Below are 17,542 nucleotides of genomic sequence, written 5' to 3'. Positions count from 1 at the left end.
CTGACCAGTCCCGATCTTTGCTTGCCCAGACCACCCCTGTAGCAGGGTCTCAGTCCCTTTCCTCTGGAACGGTGGCAAAGACCACATCCTCTGCTGGTGACCACGATGGCATGCTCTCTGGCCCCGTCCCTGGGGTGTTCCACCCAGAGGGTGGGGAACCAACTGCCTCTATGGAGGCCCAGCAGCCTTCTGCTTTGGCTGCCCTGCAGCCAGCAAAGGAGCGGCGGAGTTCGTCCTCCTCGTCCTCCTCTAGCTCCTCCTCTTCATCGTCGTCGTCATCGTCGTCGTCCTCCTCCTCCTCTGGCTCCAGTTCTAGCGACTCGGAGGGCTCCAGCCTTCCCACTCAACCTGAGGTAGCACTGAAGAGGTGAGGGGACTTTTAGAACTCTTCTACGGGGAAGGTTTTGGGGATGGTTGGTGGGGGTGGGGAGGGAGAAGCCCTATCCAGAGGTTCTTGGCTCTTTGAGGAGGTATGGGGACCATGATCCTTAAGCTGGGGGTAGAAGAGAATGCCGGGGTGGGGGTTAACTGGGGGGAGGAATGGGACAGGTAAAAGTCTCCGAAGGTTAATTCTCTAGAGGATAATGATAAGTTTTCCGTCTCTACAGAGGACAGAACTAGAGGAAATGGACTTAATTTTACAGCAGGAGGGATGGCAGTTAGACCTCAAGAGGAACTCCCTGGGCTGGAAGGATCTTCAGAGGTCATCCTATCCCTCTCCCTGCCTCCAGGCAGGACGGCCCCTCCCCCCAGCCAACCCACACACACAGAGGCCTCCCCACGCTGTGGCTCTCCTCTCTGAGGACGGAGAGGACGGAGACCACCCAGCCTGGCTTCCACACCTGAGCCCAGGGACCTTATTCCTCCGTCAGGGACATTCTTGAGGTTTAACCTTGATCCCTTTTGCTGTGGGCCCCAGCCTGTTGCTTGTGTTAGCAGAGGTTGGGTCAGTTGGGGCCACTGCTCTCCAGAGAATGCACTCACTGGCTCTCGGCTTGGAGAGCTCCCAGGACCTTTCTCAGGCACCCCTCCCCCACTGCCGTTCCTCCAGGCCAAGGAAGGTAGGGTTGGGGCTGGGGCAGCTTGTCTCCTTGTGACGCCCTCTTCTCCCACAGGGTCCCCAGCCCCGCCCCAGCCCCAAAGGAGGCTGTTCGAGAGGGCCGTCCTCAGGAACCGACCCCAGCCAAGCGGAAGAGGCGTTCTAGCAGCTCCAGTTCCAGCAGCTCCTCCTCTTCTTCATCGTCCTCTTCTTCCTCCTCTTCTTCCTCCTCCTCCTCTTCTTCCTCTTCTTCGTCTTCCTCTTCTTCCTCTACTTCTTCCTCCCCCTCCCCTGCTAAGCCTGGCCCTCAGGCCTTGCCCAAACCTGCAAGCCCCAAGAAGCCACCCCCTGGCGAGCGGAGGTGAGTGCTTGCCTTGCTTGAGAAGAAAGGGGTGGGGTGTGACCCTGGGTTGTGAGATCCCTTCTGGACTGTGGTGTCTGCTTGTACAGTAGGAGTTGGGCTCTCCTCTCCCTGCTTACTCTGTTGTGCCCTGTTCTGGCAGAGGGCTGTCATCCAAGTGGGTGCTCAAGCCAGAATTGGGGAGTCCTAGGTTCCTTCCTCTCCTTGCCCCTGACATGCAGCCTGGTCCCAGGTTCCAGGGATTCTAGCTTTTAAGTCTCCCCGTTGCTACTGCCAGGGTCTGGCCACCGTCATCTTCTCCCGACTCTATCCACAGCCTCTTCCCTGTCTCCCTGCCTCCACGCCATTCTCTTCCACACGTAGCCAGAGGGATCTTTCTAAAACGCACATCTGGTTACTCCCTTCACTCCACAAATCCTTCCGGGACGCCCTGTGGCCTGCAGGATAAAGCCCCACCTCTGCGGGAATGGCGTGTGAGGCTCTTCACCAACTGGCCTTGCCTGCCCTGTGTTCTCCTCTCCTGCCCGCCCCCACACATGCCCTGTGCTCCAGCCACACTCAGCAGCGCCTTGCAGTCTAAGGAGAACCCCATGCCTTTGGACATGCTGTTCCTCCTGCCTGGAATTCCCTTGTCCGCCTGGTGAACTCCTCGTTCTGCAAGACTCCGCTCAAACAGCACCTTCAAGAAGACTACCCTGCCCCTTCCCTGCCCTGCCCCATGTCTCCCTCCCCTGGGTCCCCAGACCCCATGTACATCCGTCCTGCGGGGCTGCGTCCCACACGTGGGGCCAAGCGAGCCTCCCTTGGCCTTCCTTCACCATCAGACTGAGCCCCTCCAAGGGCAGGGACTGTCTTTATCTTTGCCTCCCCCGCTGCACCCCGTGCCCCGCCTGTTGGGGTACTCGGTGGATGGTGTGCGGGCGGATGGGTGAGTGAGCGGATGAAGGTGGGTCTGAGGTTGGCCCTGCGTGGTATGAGGTTTGGTGGTCAGGACCTGGGGCGGGGTGGGGGTGGTCCTGAGTGCTGGTTTGTGGGTTTGAAAGAGTGTGGCACTATGGGGACCTACTCTGATCCCCAGGTCCCGCAGCCCCCGGAAGCCAATAGACTCCCTCCGGGACTCCCGGTCCCTCAGCTACTCGCCTGCGGAGCGCCGCCGCCCCTCACCCCAGCCCTCACCGCGGGACCAGCAGAGGTAGGGTTGCCAGTGCTGTCCTGCCAGTAGCCCAGTCTGGCCGCCACTGATTTCTGCAAAATAAGTTCTAAGGCTCCAAGGCACCAAGGGTTGGTGGTGTCCTGTGTGTGGTCTCACGCCTGTCCTTCATTGTAGCAGCAGTGAACGAGGTTCCCGGAGAAGCCAGCGTGGGGACAGCCACTCCCCGGGCCACAAGCGCAGGAGGGAAACACCCAGCCCCCGCTCCGTGCGGCACCGTTCCTCCAGGTATGTGTCTTTGTTACACTCTAGGGCTGGGCTCACTTCTGAGAGCTCCAGGGCTGGCTGGGGCCTCTGCATTGATTATTCTCTTCCATTTCAGGTCTCCGTGAATCTTTTTTGGGGAATTCCACCATACCCCAAGTTCTGGAGCCACAGGACGTGCCCCCTTTCTCCCCAACAGAGCCGTGGGAGGGGGTCTTCGTCTGCCCTCCCCCCCAACCCTGGCAGCATCCTGGGGGGAGGGCTCCCTTCTTTCCCTCCCTCTTCCTTTTTTTTTTTTCTTCTGTAAAATGTTAATCTCTGTGAGTTTTTCCTGGTTCACGTGTTTTGGGGGGTTTGGGGTGGGTGGGAATGAGAATGGGAGTTGCGGGAGGGGAGCATACAGTTTGGTACTCCCAGGTCTTGACTCAGCAAGGATCTGGGAGGCACTGCCCCCCTTTTAGCCCCGAGTTCTTGGGGGGATGATGGTTTGGTACTTGCGGACCTGTGTGAGGTATACCCGGAAAAAAGGGGCAGTTGAAATTAGTTGGCTCCTCCTGGCCTCCCAGTGAGGTTGTGGCCCCCTCCCCCCCAACTTTTCTTCACGTTTCTTAAAGGCATTTTGGTTTTTTAAAATCTGTACAGCAAGAGCAACTTTTTCTGTCAAATAAAGATGAGAAATGCAGGAATTGGGTCTATAGATTGTTTATTATGGGTGGGAAGAGTTACTTAGGAGAGGAGCTGCCCTTATTCTGTGGCTGCATCCCCCTTGCAAGGGGCATACCTTGGAGGAGCCTCATGGGGTGGCTCTAGGCTGTGGATCCCCCACAGAACCCACTCTCAAACCAACATGCTCGTTCCAACTGGGAGCCAGCATGCTCATGCTAGGAGGGGGCCGGCCACTCTGAAGAAACAAAGCCTCTAAACCTTTTGTCCCCAGGCTGAGCAGAAGGCTGGCCTGGGGGCCCTGGGTTCCTCTCCCCATTATGGCTTTTTGAGGGGTAGGCTGGGCTGGGAGTTGGTAGCTGGACTCAGAGAGCTTGGGATGCAGCAGGCTGGCCTGGAAGAGGCTGAGGGTGGGCCGAGGTGGGGCACACCAGTGAGGTGATGCCTGAGTCGGGAGAAGGTGTGTAGAAAGAGGCAGCAACCAGGTGGACACCCAAATCTTTTATTGGGGGGGTAGGGCGGTTGGGGGGGCCTCTCACTGCACAGCTTGTTCATTGGCGCTGCTTCCTGAGTCCTGTGGCTTCATCACATCCGGCAGCTCAGGTGGGCTGGAGAAGGGCTCGATGCGCAGGGCCTCAAAGGCCTCATCTGGTGGAGAGGGGGTGGCCACTGCAAAGTGAGTCTCCCGCCCTTACAGAGCCAACCTGACCCTGCTCCCCTCCCCCAGCCTGGCCATGCTAGGGCCCTCAGCCTCTGGGATTGCATCCACCTACAATCTCCCCCATCGCCTTGTTCCCTTCATACCTCCTCTTGCTTCTCATCATACTTTGAATAAAATCTCATCGTGTCGTTATGTCTCTCCACATGTCTCCTTGTGGTCCCCATGTTCCCAGGTCAACCTCTTTCTTGCCTCAAGGTCTCTGCATTTGCCACTCCCTAGCTTGACACTTAGAGTGGCTGTCTGCCCTGTACAACCACCCACTGTACATGCCCAATGCCCTGTGCATCGCCCTGGGAACATGTAACCGCTAGTGCGAATGCCCTGTTTTTCTCTTGACCAGCTGCTTTTCTACTAGAACAGCAGCCTCAGGAAGATTTTCCCTGTCTCATTCCTGCTGTTACTACAGCACAGATCAAATGAACACAACTTTTTCTTCTACGTGGGAAACTTCTCTCCACCTGGCTCATCTCAACCAATTAGGCTCCCCAGGGGAAGTCAGTCACGTCTGCAAAGTTTTAACTTTGGGGGTTGAGAGGCTGCACCTGGCCTCTAGTGGGGAGAGGCCATCTTTCGTAAAAGCCAGAGATGCTAAACATCCTGCAATGCACAAGACAACCTCACCCAGAATCATCCAGCCCCAAATGTCAACAGCGCTGAGGTGAAGACACATGGCCCAGCTTAATAACGAATTCATCTTCCAAGCCACAAATCTGAGTGACAATTCTTGCCTTCATCACCTCTCCCCATTCTTTGGAAATAAAGTCTGGAAGATGCTATTTAACACCAGACACTATCATATCTCCCTAACTAAGCAAACCACTTTGGGGGTGGGGAGAGACTCGTCTCTCTGCACAAGGAAACAACTACCCACCCATAAGTGCGTTTTTGCAAGTGGAAGCAGACGGACTACAGTCCACAGCCCCTATCAAAACAGCAATGACACACCTGAGGTGGTGCCACCAAGGGTCCACAATCTATGCCATAAGTGGGGGTCATGGGGAAAAACCACCTCACTGTGCTGTGATTTTTTTCACCTGCAAGATGGTTGATTAGCTGCAAGTCTACAGCATGCCTTTGTTCAAATTAGAGGAAGAGATACTTTCTCTGGAAGAATGCAGCCTGGCCCTGGCTTAGGAAGAACAGATGTGCTTTCAGCCCTCCCTTACCTGCCTCAGGGAACAGCCTTGTATAGTACCCACCCTGTACAAAGTCTGCACCAGCCCCTCACCTGTCTCACTGTCACTGAGAGTTGAGGGAACCCACACAAAGGCCTGTAAGACTGCCTTTTCCTGAGCACTTGCAGGGCCTGGGGTGCACGGGGGCTCACACTGCCTTGCTGTGAGGCTGGTCCCAGTGTCATACTCCTTTATGGAGACAAACTCCAGTCTGGGAGGGGTGGGGCGTGAAGTAGCTGCCCGAAGACACAGCTGCTGAGGCCTCACATAGTTTATCCTTATGAAACTGAGAAGTGCAGCTAAGGCTATATGCTCCCTCCTGGGCCCTTGCTACATTTTCTTACAAGAAGCTAGAAAAATAACTCCCTGTAACTTCATCCAGATTTACCCAGTCATTCACACAGCCCCTGGGTCTGTCTGCAGCTGTGAAAACACCCTATAACCCCTGTTTAAATTTCCAGAGACAAAGGATAAAATTTAAATCCTTTTCTTGGCAAAAGGAGCAACATAAACCGCCCCCACCCCTCAGGTTTCTAAACTTTGGTCAGGGTGGAATATGGTTAAGGAGAGTACAGGCTCTGGGGCAAGAAAGGGCTGAACCTGATCTAACCTCCCCAGGCTTAGTTTACTCATCCTTAAAATGATCACAATACAACTCTGGCCTGTACAGAGATGCTGGGGGAGTAAGCAATGTACCACGGAGACACTGGCTGGCATGGTGCCCAGCTCAGACAAGGTCCTGGCAGCCTGCATCTGAACTGTGGCCTCCCACATGACTGCCAGCAAGCCTCGGCGTCCATGTCTCCCAAATGCGGATGGCAGTGCTTACCCCTCAGGGCTATCAAGAGGATTAGACGGGACAACAGAAATAAAATGCAGAGTGCAGGGCCAGGTGCACAGTGAGTTCTCTGTAAATGTAAGCTGGTACTGTGACTAAGAATCTTTGAATCCTCCATGAAATGGGCTTCAGTTTCTACAAGTATCTCATGTGCTTCTCATTGTTTTTAATGGGGAAGCAAACACTATTATAGGATATTGCCTGCATTTGGTGAACTGGGAGACATGGTCCAGGAGGCTTGGAGGAACAACTGCAGGCTCCCTGACCAACCCCCTTTCTTTGGCCATTTCCACCCTGTCGCTGCCCCTCTCACCTGCCCTGAAGGCTAGCCCCACAGTGGCTGGGGCCTGAGGCCGTGCTGTCTGGCTGGTGAAGCCACACTCGCCCAACGTCTTTCCGTCGTCCAGAAGCTGGTCGTCCTGAGGAGAGAGGCAGGCAGGGTCTCAGAAGAGGCCCCAGGAGGGGCAAGTCCCAAAGACTTCTCTGGTCAGCAACTACACTGAAAGTCAGAAGATGGAAAAGAAACAGCCCCAAGTAGGGCCCAGAACCACCCGAGTATATCAAACAGTTTCCAGGACTACACCCAAGACTTTCCAAATCAGAACCTCCCAGGGTAGGGTAGGGATCTGGAATCTACACCCCTGCAACTCCAGGTGAATCTAATTTCAAGTGTCAGTGACCCCATCTGGCCACAGGCAGACCTGGTTGAATCCCAGCTCTACCACCTTGCACAAGGTGGCTGATCTTTTTGATGTGAAGTTTCCTTATCTGTAAAATGGGAGTTATTGGAATTCCCAACTCATAGGGCAGCCAGAGGCTTCAATGAGCAAAGGACACACAGAAAGCACAGAGCACAGCAAGTGAAACAAGCTCAGGCAGTAGGAAGGGTCCTTATTACAGAAGCCCCAGCAGGTAACAAGAAGAAAAGGCCTTTAGAGACCAAGTGGGTGAAGGCTCAGCCTGGAGCAAAAGATCAGTTTCCCAGTTTCCACCCAGAATCAGATCAAGGAACTTAGGTGAGGGACCTCACGTGCCAGAAACTTGAAATGAGGGGCCAACAAACAGGACTCCCCAATGAAAACCCCAAATCCCACGACATCCTTGCTGGATAATTGCAATTGGTTTGTAAGGGGGAAAGGGGCGGGGGCTTTTGGAACATCAGCAGTAAGTTGGGGAGTAATAAACAGTTGTTGGGTGAAGAACTGGTGGGACCTGACTCATCTCAACACCCTCCATTTCTCCATTTTTTTGTATTAAGGCGTGTCTGGGGCGGGGGGCGTGTGAGAGGCCTGCACACGATTGAGCATCGGGGTTCAAATCCTGACTCTGCCAACAACCTTGGCCTCGTTAAGTGGCCACCTCCGAGCCTCAGTTTCCTTAACCGCAGAGCAGGGAAGTCAAGGGCCAGCACGTCGCGGGTGGGACCGCTGTAGGGATCAGATGTGACGCTGACCCTCGGCGCTCAGCATAGGGCCTGGCGCGCGACTTTCAAGCCATCCGAACGGAGACCCCCGGTGTAGCGAGCACTATCGGGGCTTCATCTCCCCGAGTTCGAGCAACGGCCCCACGTGGGAGAGTTCCGGCCCGCGGCAGCCGGTCGCTGATGTTTACATCAACGACGGGGCCGCCTTGCGCCCACGGCCAGGCTCGGGCGGCGGTTCCGAGCAGCACGCTCCCCCAGCCCCCGGCCGCCCGGAACCGACGGGACCGCACCTTGTACAGCCGCTGCTCGTCCGGCGGCCGCTTGAGGATGCCCTCGACGATGCGCTTTAGCTCGAACACAGTGCTCGACTCCTTGGCGTCCGTGAAGATGGTGGTCTTGTGGCGCCGGATCATGAGGAACACGTCCTGGGGGCGGCGGGCCGGGGTGAGCGCGGAGCCCGGGCCCCCCCGCACGGCCCACCGCCCTCACCGCCCCCGGCCCCGGCCCCGGCCCCGGCCAAGCGCCCCTCCCCCAGCGCCCGCTCACCATCGCGGCGGCTGCCTCTCCCCCTCGACGCGCCGGCGCGGCCGCGCTCCGCCCCGTTCCCGGCAGCCCGCGCGCTGGCCCCAGCGTGCCCCGCGCCCCGCGGCCCCGCCCCATGGCCGCCATTTTAAGTAATCCGCAAAGGGGGCGCTACGGCGGAGCCTCCGACTGCGGACTGGGCGCCGTGGCGCGGGGCGGGGCCGGTTGGCGGAGTGGCGGAGGTAGTGGGAGGCCGACAGGGACCGAGCACGGGAGGGACGCAGGGCGCGGTGTCGCCATCTTGGGTGTGGCAAACCGAGTTCCCCATGTTGATGCAGTTTAGGGGACTCTCGTCCTTCTTGTGGGGAATGTCAGGGACTAACTTCGCAAGCCTAGGGTGCCTCACAGCCTAATGAGAGTGAATGAATGATGTGTCTCGGTCATCAGGGCGGCAAGACATTCACATCTCAGCGAGACCTGGGCTGCCAGGTTTGGGAGTGTGACTCATGATTATGGGGCTTCCTGGCACCTGTTTTGAGGAGATGTTAAATTCTGGATCTTTCGGCCGCCGTATCAGGAAACAGCCCCATGTCCCTGCTCTAGCCTTGGTTGTAAGGATTATTTAAACCAGTTTACCGAGGCTTTAGGGCCTGTAAGGATCCTTGGAAGCTGCTTTTGGGGTTAGGGACTGTGTAAGCAGTTCTTTGCAGGAAACCGCCCTCAGCAGGAAGCCCCTTTTCTTGTCACTTTAGCAAAGCTATATTGTAACTAACTTTTTTTTTGGGTGGGGGGGCATACTGCTCACCACGTGGAACTTTAATTCCCCTGACTAGGGATCCAATCCCCTGCCCCTCTGCGTTGGAAGGTGGATTCTTAACCACTGGCCCACCAGGGAAGTGCCTGTAACTAACTTTTTTTTTTTTTTTTTTTTTTTTTTTTTGCGGTACGCGGGCCTCTCACTGTTGTGGCCTCTCCCGTTGCGGAGCACAGGCTCCGGATGCGCAGGCTCAGCGGCCATGGCTCACGGGCCCAGCCGCTCCGCGGCATATGGGATCCTCCCGGACCGGGACACGAACCCGTATCCCCTGCATCGGCAGGCGGACTCTCAACCACTGCGCCACCAGGGAGGCCCTGTAACTAACTTTTAAACCAGGCACTGCCCCTCCACCCACCCCATGTTCTACCCATCTCTGGCCCAAGCACACCTTTCAGATCTTTTAATTACACAATACCTTGCCAAACTAGTTGGTTCTTTAGAGAAGTGAGCAAGTATTTAACAGATGACCAGATCTCTTCCCTAGCTTTCCCTTCAGTAACCTGAACAAACTGTGTGACCAAACTGTGTGAACAAGATAACATCTAGAGGAAGAGCCCAAGAAGTTGACGAGCCTGCATTCAGTGGAGGGATGGCAATAATTCTGACCCACTGTCTCAAAAATTAACTGAGATTATTTCCCTTCTGCCCTTTAAAAGTTTCATGGCCGAGCACAATCTGTGGAGGTGGTTTTTGGGGGACGCTGAGTCCACCATCTCCCCAGATTGTTGGCATTCTGATTAAAAGCACCTTTCCTTTCCCACCAACATTTGTGAGTATGCAATTGATTGTGAGCAGCCAGCAGCAGGACCCCCATTTGATAACAAGGCCTGGCAAACATCCTCGGAAGAAGCAGCATGCATGGCCAAAGTTGGTGTTCACGCTTCCCAGGAGGAGGGTGCCCTGGGCAACTGCCCGCCTTTCTGCCCAGGTCCACTTAGGCTCCAGAAGGGCCTATGGACTTGGTTTCCCTCTCTGGTTGCCCTTCGTACCTACTGACAGCCTAGGCCTCCCTCCTTGGTAGTTGGATGCTCTCCTGTGTTGCCCCAAATTACAGTTATACTAGAGCAAGAGAAGGAGGCTTTTCTTTCAAGCTCTCCCAGGGAGAGGGAGAACCTCAGCTGAGTCATTGCTGGCATGTGCCAGAGAAGGCATGCCGTGGCACCCAATGAGAGATGAGCCAGTGGTGACCCTGGATGCTGAACAGCTCAGCAGTTGTTGAGGCCACAATTTGAGGATTCTTTGGAGTGGGTGGAATCTGAAGATGCTGCTGCCTTGGCCCTGAATCAAGCTGGTGGCTAGCCACGCAGGCTCTGGGCTCAGACCTGCTGGGATTCATATCCTTGCTCTGGCACTGAGTGTGCAGCCTTGGGCAGTTAACCTCACCAAGGCCCAGTTTCCCCCTCTCAGAGATTGGAGAATAACTGTTTGTAAAGTTTGAGGAGCCTTGCTGTAAGCAGATAGGGTGGTGGTGGGGGTCCCTGGAGAGAGAACCCAGCATGGTTTTGACAGAAGAGAAGCCATTTTTGGCCTAAGCCACTTTGTGATCTAAGCCTGGCCTCATTGCAAGCCCTTTTATGAATATGCATGTACCCTTAGCCTAAAATTCCCCCAGTTTTGCTGTTCGGGGAGACACTGCTTTGGGAAAGATCCCTGGTGTTCTCTTCACTTGCTGCAAGTAATAATAAATCCTTCCTTCTCCCGATCTTTGGCTTGGTTGTGTCTTTTCGCTTGGCACTCACCAAGAGGCAAACCCAGTTTGCAGGTAACATCACCAGGAGTTAGCACTCAGTAGATGTTTCCTAAACTATAGCTATAGTTATCACTTTTGACGTCTGGCCTCTGGCTCCTCAGGAGTCCTTTGAAGTCCCTTTCCTTCCTGGGACTCCTCCACACCTGTGCCTCAAGGCAGCCCTTTCCCTCAGATGGGATCTCTGTGCACCCCATTGTGCTATGGTGGGTGGGTCGGTTGCAGGAGGTAACTGCAGTCCTCGTGTCAGTGAGTACAGTGACACCTCCTGCAGTGGGAATGGGGTCAGGAGAAGTTTGAGGGAGGAGCAGGGGCTGAGCCCCCAGCCCCCCAGTTCTGTGGTCTAGCTGGGTGCAGGCCCTCCTTCCTGGGGGCCATGACAGACAAAATGGGAGTCTCAAGATGGTGGTGGGTGAGCCAGCTGGCCAGCTGCTCTTGCTTCTCTGCACAGGAAGTCCTCCTGGGCCCTTTCTGCCCCTGTGGCCTCAACCACCCAGCGCTCACAATAGAGACCCTCCCTGGCCTCCAAACTAAGCCTGTAGGATATCAGCCTGGTGGGCCTTCTCCTTTGGTCTACTTAAACTTTTTAAAGTGTTGATTAATAAACAGTAATTGTCAATCATCACTCGTTACTAGTGTGCCTCTAGTTGGGTCATACAACTGGTTTCATTTCTATGAGAGAAGTGACAATTCAGTGTGGAATTAGAGTCAGTCGCCCAGATTCAAATCTGGTTCCACCTCTTGCCCGCTGTGGGTCTTAGGTCATATTACCTAGCCTTTCTGGGCCTGTTTCCCCACTCGTGAAATGGGAACACCTCTCGGGTGTTCAGAGATCAGCTGAGAGCCCATCAGTGCCTGGCACAGACTGCGTGCTCACTGGGCAGAACTGAGTCATTTTGACTCTCCCAACAGCCATGATAGGGTTGGTGTTACCAGTTCAGATTGTAGATGGGGAAACTGAGGTTGAGTCAGTACTCCTGGGAGAGGCTGGGCCATCTGGTTGCAGCTCTACCAACTGGAGCCGGTGGGCAGCTAGAGAATGCTTGCTTGGACAGGAGCCTGATGTCCTGTCCCCAGTGGGTTCTGAGGACTATCCTCACCGCCCCAGGGGCTCCCTCCTGGCAGGTCAGGCAGCCGTTGTGAGGCCAGGGGCAGGATGCTACTGATGCAGGGCCGGGTCCATACTCCGCCGCCACCACCCCCCCCACCCCGCCCCAGCTCCAGGCCCAAAGACCTTGCTGACAGGCGGGATGCAGCAGCACAGGGTGCCGTGCCACTGAGCCTGCTGGACAGAGAAGAGCTGTAGCTTGTCCAGCCCTGTGAGGCTGCCACAACAGGAACGAGCAGAGAGGAGGCGGGCCTGGAGGCCACACTGTTGGAGTGGGAGGAAGTGGAGAGAACCAAGGCGGTAATACCCTCTTTACCACCCCCAGCTGCCTCCAGAATCAGACCACCTGGGTTCAAATCCCAGTCTACCGTCTACCAGCTGTATGCCTTTGGGTCTGTTTTCCCATCTGACAAATGGGGAAACCCCCCTCACAGAGTGTCTAGTGAGAATCTCATGAGATGGTGCAGCAGAGCTCTCCGCACCGTGTCTGGTGAGGGTTTAACGAGGAGCAGATTTCTGCTCATTCCCTTCCGTGGGCAGCCCACCCCCTCCACTTCTAGGACACTGCTGCTTAGCTCTCACCTTATGCTTCAGAAACACTTGGCTCTGGGACTTCTCTGGTGGTCCAGCAGTTAAGACTCCACGCTCCCAATGCAGAGGGCCCGGGTTCGATCCCCGGTCAGGGAACTAGATCCTGCATGTTGCAACTAAAGATCCCGCATGCTGCAACTAAAGATCCCGCATGCTGCAAAGAATATCCCGTGAGCCTTAACCAAGAACCAGCGCAGCCAAAGAAAGAAAGAAAAGAAACACTGGGCTCTGAAGGGGAACCATTACTCTAATCACGGCAGGTCCAAGACTGAGGCATCCTGGCTTTCAGTCCCTGGCTTGTTCTGGTCTCAGTACATTGGGAGGCATCTTGAGGAAGTTCTCTGGGCTGGCCCCCGGCTGAGGGCGGGATGGAAGGATGGCCAGCATTACCCAGCAGGGGCAGCCAGGGTCCCACCGCAGATGTGCCCACAGCCTTTTGCCTGGCCTGCCACAGCCATGCCCTGTTCTGGGTACCCTGGTCCCCAGTGACCCCACCAGGGGCAGCCAGTAGACGGCCCTCAGCCTAGGGGAGACAGCAGCCCGGAGCTCCCTCACTGCCCAGTCCACAGCCCCACCCTCCCAGCCTGGCTTGGCCCAGCAGTGACCACGTGCTGCAGCCACTATTTCCCCTGGGAGGAAAGAAGGGAGGGAGATGAGGCTCAGGCCTGTGTGGCAGCAGCTGCACTTGGTCCTGCCCAGCCAGGCTGCCCCTTCAGGGATAGCCTCCCCTGTCCCCCCTTTCCCCACTGCCCCGTCAGCTCCAAAGGGGGGCTTCGGAGTTTCCAGGTTTTGTTCCGGTTCTTGTTCTTTCTGCTGTTCTAGAAACTGAGCTCTGTCTATAGGGATGGATGATCCTTGGCCTGGGGATGAGGAGACGGCAGAGAGGGGATAGGACACCAGGTCCCAGCACATGAGGGTGGTCAGGGAGCTGGAAGGGCCTAGGCCGGTCTCCAGATGCAGGTGGGGGAAGGGGACGGTCCTGGGCCTGGGGGCCTGGCCAAGGCTAGGACACAGCCTCAGACTCATCCAGGGCATGGATGGGGGCAGTGGCAGCAAAAACAAGGATATCAGAAGCTATGGACAGGCCTATCTGGGGGCTCCTGTCTCCTCTTGGCAGAGGGCATGATGTCAGGTGCCCCAAACTCCTAAGACCCTAGAATTCATGGGAAGGCCAGGCCTGGTGGCTGGCGATCTGCCTCCTGGGGCACTTTCACTGAAGTGGGGCAAAATCTATCTGAGTTTCCTATTGCTGTGTAGCAGATGACTACAAACATAGCAGCTTAAACACTAATTTATTAAACCACAACTCTGCGGGTGGGCTAAACTGGGTTCTCTGCTTAGGATCTCGCCGGGCTGAAATCAAGGGCTTGGCCTGTCAGGGCTCTCATCTGGAGGCTGGAAGAGTTGGCTTCCAAGCTTGTTCAGGTTATCAGCCAAATTCGGTTCTTTGCAGTTGTAGTGCTGAGGTGTCCCTTTCCCTGCTGGCTGTCAGACAGGGGCTTTCTTCAGCTCCTTGCCATGTGGCCCCTCCATCTTCAAAGCTAGCAATGGACAGTCATTTCCTTGGCGTTGAATCCCACTCATATTTGAGTTTCTCTGACTTCTTCCAGAAAAGAAGGGCACACAGACCAGACCTAGCACTGACTCACTTGCCTGTCTTTGAGTGCTCTAACTGGAGCTCAGGGGGTTAAATATGAGCAGGAAGGGAAGGGAGGGAGTGTGAGACGCCGGGATACTCGGGAGGCTCCTGGAGGAGGGTTGGCAGCTTGGGTTTGGTGAGCCCCAAGGAGGAGGCAGGGGATAGACAGATGAATGGATGGGTGGATGGCCCCTTAACATTATTAGGCCTCTAAGCCCTAAGTCAGAAGGGGCAGGGTGGGGGCATGTGTAGATCCCCACACAGACCAGGCAGCTGAGGGACCCCAGAGTCTGGCTTCAGGTCAGTTACACTGCATCAGAGGCTGAGGCGAGCCTGAATCCAAGGGCTGTAAGTGGCCACACTGGTATAGACACCTGGACGGTTGGGCAGGGCACAGCCCTTGCCCCAGCTCACCACACCCACTAGGACCCAGCGCCCAGACCTCATGCAGGTCGGGGGTCCTCCAGAGTCACACTGCAGGAGAAAGAAGAGCTTAGGTCCCAGCCCTCCAGGGACTTTGGGTCCCAGGGCTGCAGTCCCCCAGGTGGTGCCTCTGGGTTGGGGTCCAGGACACTGAGCCCTGGAGGTGGTACCTCTTAGGTCCTGGGTTCTAAGGAGGTAGGGTGCTGGCCATAGGAGCATGGACTCCAGAGTTTCCAGGCAGCTTCTCACACCTGGCAGGCATCCTTCTGGCCCTCGACATAGCCGGTGCACAGGTTCCCTGGCAGCACGATGTGCTCGGCACGAGGAACATTGGTGCCCGTGTGGTAGAGGAGGTCACAGGTGCGAGTATCCAGCAGTGGCACCTGTACTCCCTGCAGAGGTCGCCACTCTGGGAGTGGCACTGGAGAAGAAGGGGGACTTCTAAGAGCTGGGAGACAGTGAGGTGGAAAAACTGTGAGGATGTTTGGGTCCCTGGAGGTCACGCTGGGTCCTGGATTGGGGCAGTGAGGGGCTGGGATTCCTGGTCAGAGAGAGATGGAGAGAGATCGTCTGTCCCACCCCAATGCCCCAGTGCCCCGCCCTCTGCCTCACCTCCTGAGTGGAGGCTGCCCTAGCCAGTGACCCAGCATGGTGTGCCTGGTGGTGGGCAAGGCCCAGGCTCAGGCAGGCAGATGGGCTGGACTCATGTGCTCAAGGGCACTGGGCGGCAAAGCTGCAGCAACGCCAGGTCTCCTCAGGCCCTGTCCTCTGAGTAGTCCGGGGGCAGCAGCACCCTCCGCATGGGCACCAAGAGAACATGGGGCGAGGCGGGACCCAGGTGCAGTGCCCCGAGGCGCACGCGGTACTCAGATGGCAGCGCCCTCCGCCCTCCGGCATGACAGCGGTGGGTCTAGTTAAAGCAGCTCCTTCTCCACCCCCAGTAGGGCCCCCGTCCCCGCCACCCTCTCACTCAGAGCCTGGGGACCATGCTTCCGCCAAGTGGAGCGCCCCCTTCCGTGGGTCTTGCTCCACCCGCCCCTGCCCCCCTCGACGTTGAGCCCTCAGAGTAGGGGAATGCTCCTTGTCCAAGCCTGGGCTGCCTGCTCACCTCAGGAAGCAGTGTGCTGCCGTCAGCACCCACTGGGGGGCGGTAAGCGAGCCCACACACACATGTGCCCCGCGGTGCTGGATGCTCGCCTACCTCGGCCACTCTCCGTCCTGGGTGTCTCGGCCCCCCCACGATGAGACTTGACACGTGAGGCTGCCCGCAGGCTGTGAGAGGACAAGGGGAACTCAAGGGTGAGCAGAGGAGCGGGGGGACTGGGAGGAGGATGGGGGCAGGGAGACACAGGGCTAAGGTTGGGGGGGGTTGGCACACTGGAGGAGGAAGCAGGGAAGGGACTGGATTATGGGTTTGGTGTCAGATAACAGGGTGAGGGGAGGGAGGTCAGAGATTCGGAATGAGGGTGCCCTCTGGTTGGAGCCTGCAGAGAGAGGAGGACGATCTAGCCCCCCCGGAGGCCCTTTTGTCTTCCTTTAGACCCTGGTTGGTCCCAGACCTAGCCCTGTGGCCCAGGCTCTATGCCCTATGCCCAGGCCCCAGAGACCACCCCTGCCCCCCACCCACTGTGAGATTTGGCCACCTTAGGTCTCCATACAAGCCCTGGAGCCCAGCCCCTCCCCCATCTTGTATTTCCATTGCCTGACAGCTGCTCCTGCGTGCCCCCCACCCCTAGACCCCGCAGCCCCTGGATTCTGTTCTCACTCTTGCAGCTGGTGTCCTTGCTAACTGGGCTGGGGGATGACCTGGGGGCTTAAAGACCCAGGAGGGGGTGGGGGCCTGGCCAGGAGGTAATTAAGGAGTTCAGGGCGGGGCTGTGGCTTCATCAGCCCAGCCTTGAACAAAGATGCTTTGAACAGTGCTTTTGAGGTGGCAGGAAAGGGACACCTGGGTTTCTCAAAGGAAACCTGGCTTGGGCCAAGGTGCACAGAACTGGGGGCAGGAGCCTGTGCCCAGCCAGGCAAGGGGGGGTGGCGATGTGGGGTGGGGATGAACGGGGGTGGGGGTTGTTTCGGTCAGGCCATGAAGCTCCAGAGGCTCCTTGGCCGCTCATCTCTGAACCTGATCCTACCTCCTGGCTCCTTGCAGTGCTCAGTCCCTGGGGCTTCTGAGCGGCATTGTTCTGTCCAGAAATCCTGGCCGGGACAGCCTCATACAGAGCCCAGACTCCAGGCCTTGCATAGCACCCCCCAGACCCAGCTCTGCACAGTTTTTTTTGTGGGGGGAGGGTAATGAATGTCTTATGAATATCTTGTTTAAACCTGGCAGCTCTCCTCGCGTAACCCTAGAGGCAGGAGCAGACTTGACCTTGGGAAACAGTCTCCTCTTCAATTTGGGGTGGCCAGGACAGCAAGGCTGCCGGTCTCGGGTGAGGCTGGGAGATGCTAGGGACAGGGCTCAGTTGGCGGGCTGGGCCTGGACTGTGCCCACCTCCCAGAAGGCTCTGGAACCTCCTTCTACCAAGTCAGCCAGCAGCCCTCCACTTGGTTCTTCCTCCTGGGGGCCTCCCTGCCCAGCACACCTCCTCTGCCACATCACAGTGGGAGTTGATGTGCGATAGAGGAGGTTTGATTTGTTTGTCCTCCCTCCATGAGGCAGGGTCTGGGTCTCTGTCCCTGTCTTAGCTCAGGCTGCCAGAACAGAACACCACAGACTGGGGGCCTTAAACACAGCTTATTTCTCACCATTCTGGAGGCTGGAAGTCCAAGAACAAGGAACTGGCAAGATGGGTTTCCCTCTGAGGCCTCTTCTCTCGGCTTGTAGGTGGCTGGCATGTCACTGTGTGATCAAACGGCCTCCTCTTTATGTCTGCTGGGCATGGGGGTGGTGCTGGTGTCTGTTTTTAGAAGAAGGACATTAATCCTATCGGATCAGAGCCCACCCTTATGACTTCATTTAACCTTAATTACTTCCACAAACAGTCACATTGGGGGTTAAGGCTTCAACATATAAATTTTGGAGAGGACACAGACATTCAGTGCATACCAGTCCCCCATGGCC

The 17,542-nt window shown here is 56.7% G+C and overlaps 2 protein-coding genes across 2 annotated transcripts; both read right to left on the bottom strand.

Moving 5' to 3' along the window:
* Nucleotides 1-3,965: 3,965 nt before the first annotated feature.
* Nucleotides 3,966-8,238, bottom strand: ELOB (elongin B). Its single transcript, XM_079718353.1, has 4 exons — nt 8,181-8,238; nt 7,925-8,059; nt 6,525-6,630; nt 3,966-4,125 (listed from the first exon to the last, which is right to left on the bottom strand). Exons 1-4 carry the CDS (start codon nt 8,181-8,183, stop codon nt 4,013-4,015), a joined length of 357 nt encoding a protein of 118 aa, XP_079574479.1. The 5' UTR covers nt 8,184-8,238; the 3' UTR covers nt 3,966-4,012.
* A 6,135-nt stretch (nt 8,239-14,373) lies between these two features.
* PRSS33 (serine protease 33) lies at nt 14,374-17,538 on the bottom strand (the record flags this gene model as incomplete). Its single annotated transcript, XM_079718983.1, is given in 11 exon segments — nt 14,374-14,532; nt 14,733-14,902; nt 15,094-15,112; nt 15,116-15,184; nt 15,188-15,235; nt 15,239-15,362; nt 15,590-15,678; nt 15,682-15,717; nt 15,719-15,753; nt 16,184-16,287; nt 17,528-17,538. Coding segments are annotated over 11 exon segments (864 nt in total).
* Between the last annotated feature and the right edge of the window lie 4 nt (nt 17,539-17,542).

Source organism: Hyperoodon ampullatus, assembly GCF_949752795.1.
Source record: "Hyperoodon ampullatus genome assembly, chromosome: 14".
Lineage (NCBI taxonomy): Eukaryota > Metazoa > Chordata > Mammalia > Artiodactyla > Ziphiidae > Hyperoodon > Hyperoodon ampullatus.
This window is presented reverse-complemented; position numbering and strand designations above follow the sequence as displayed.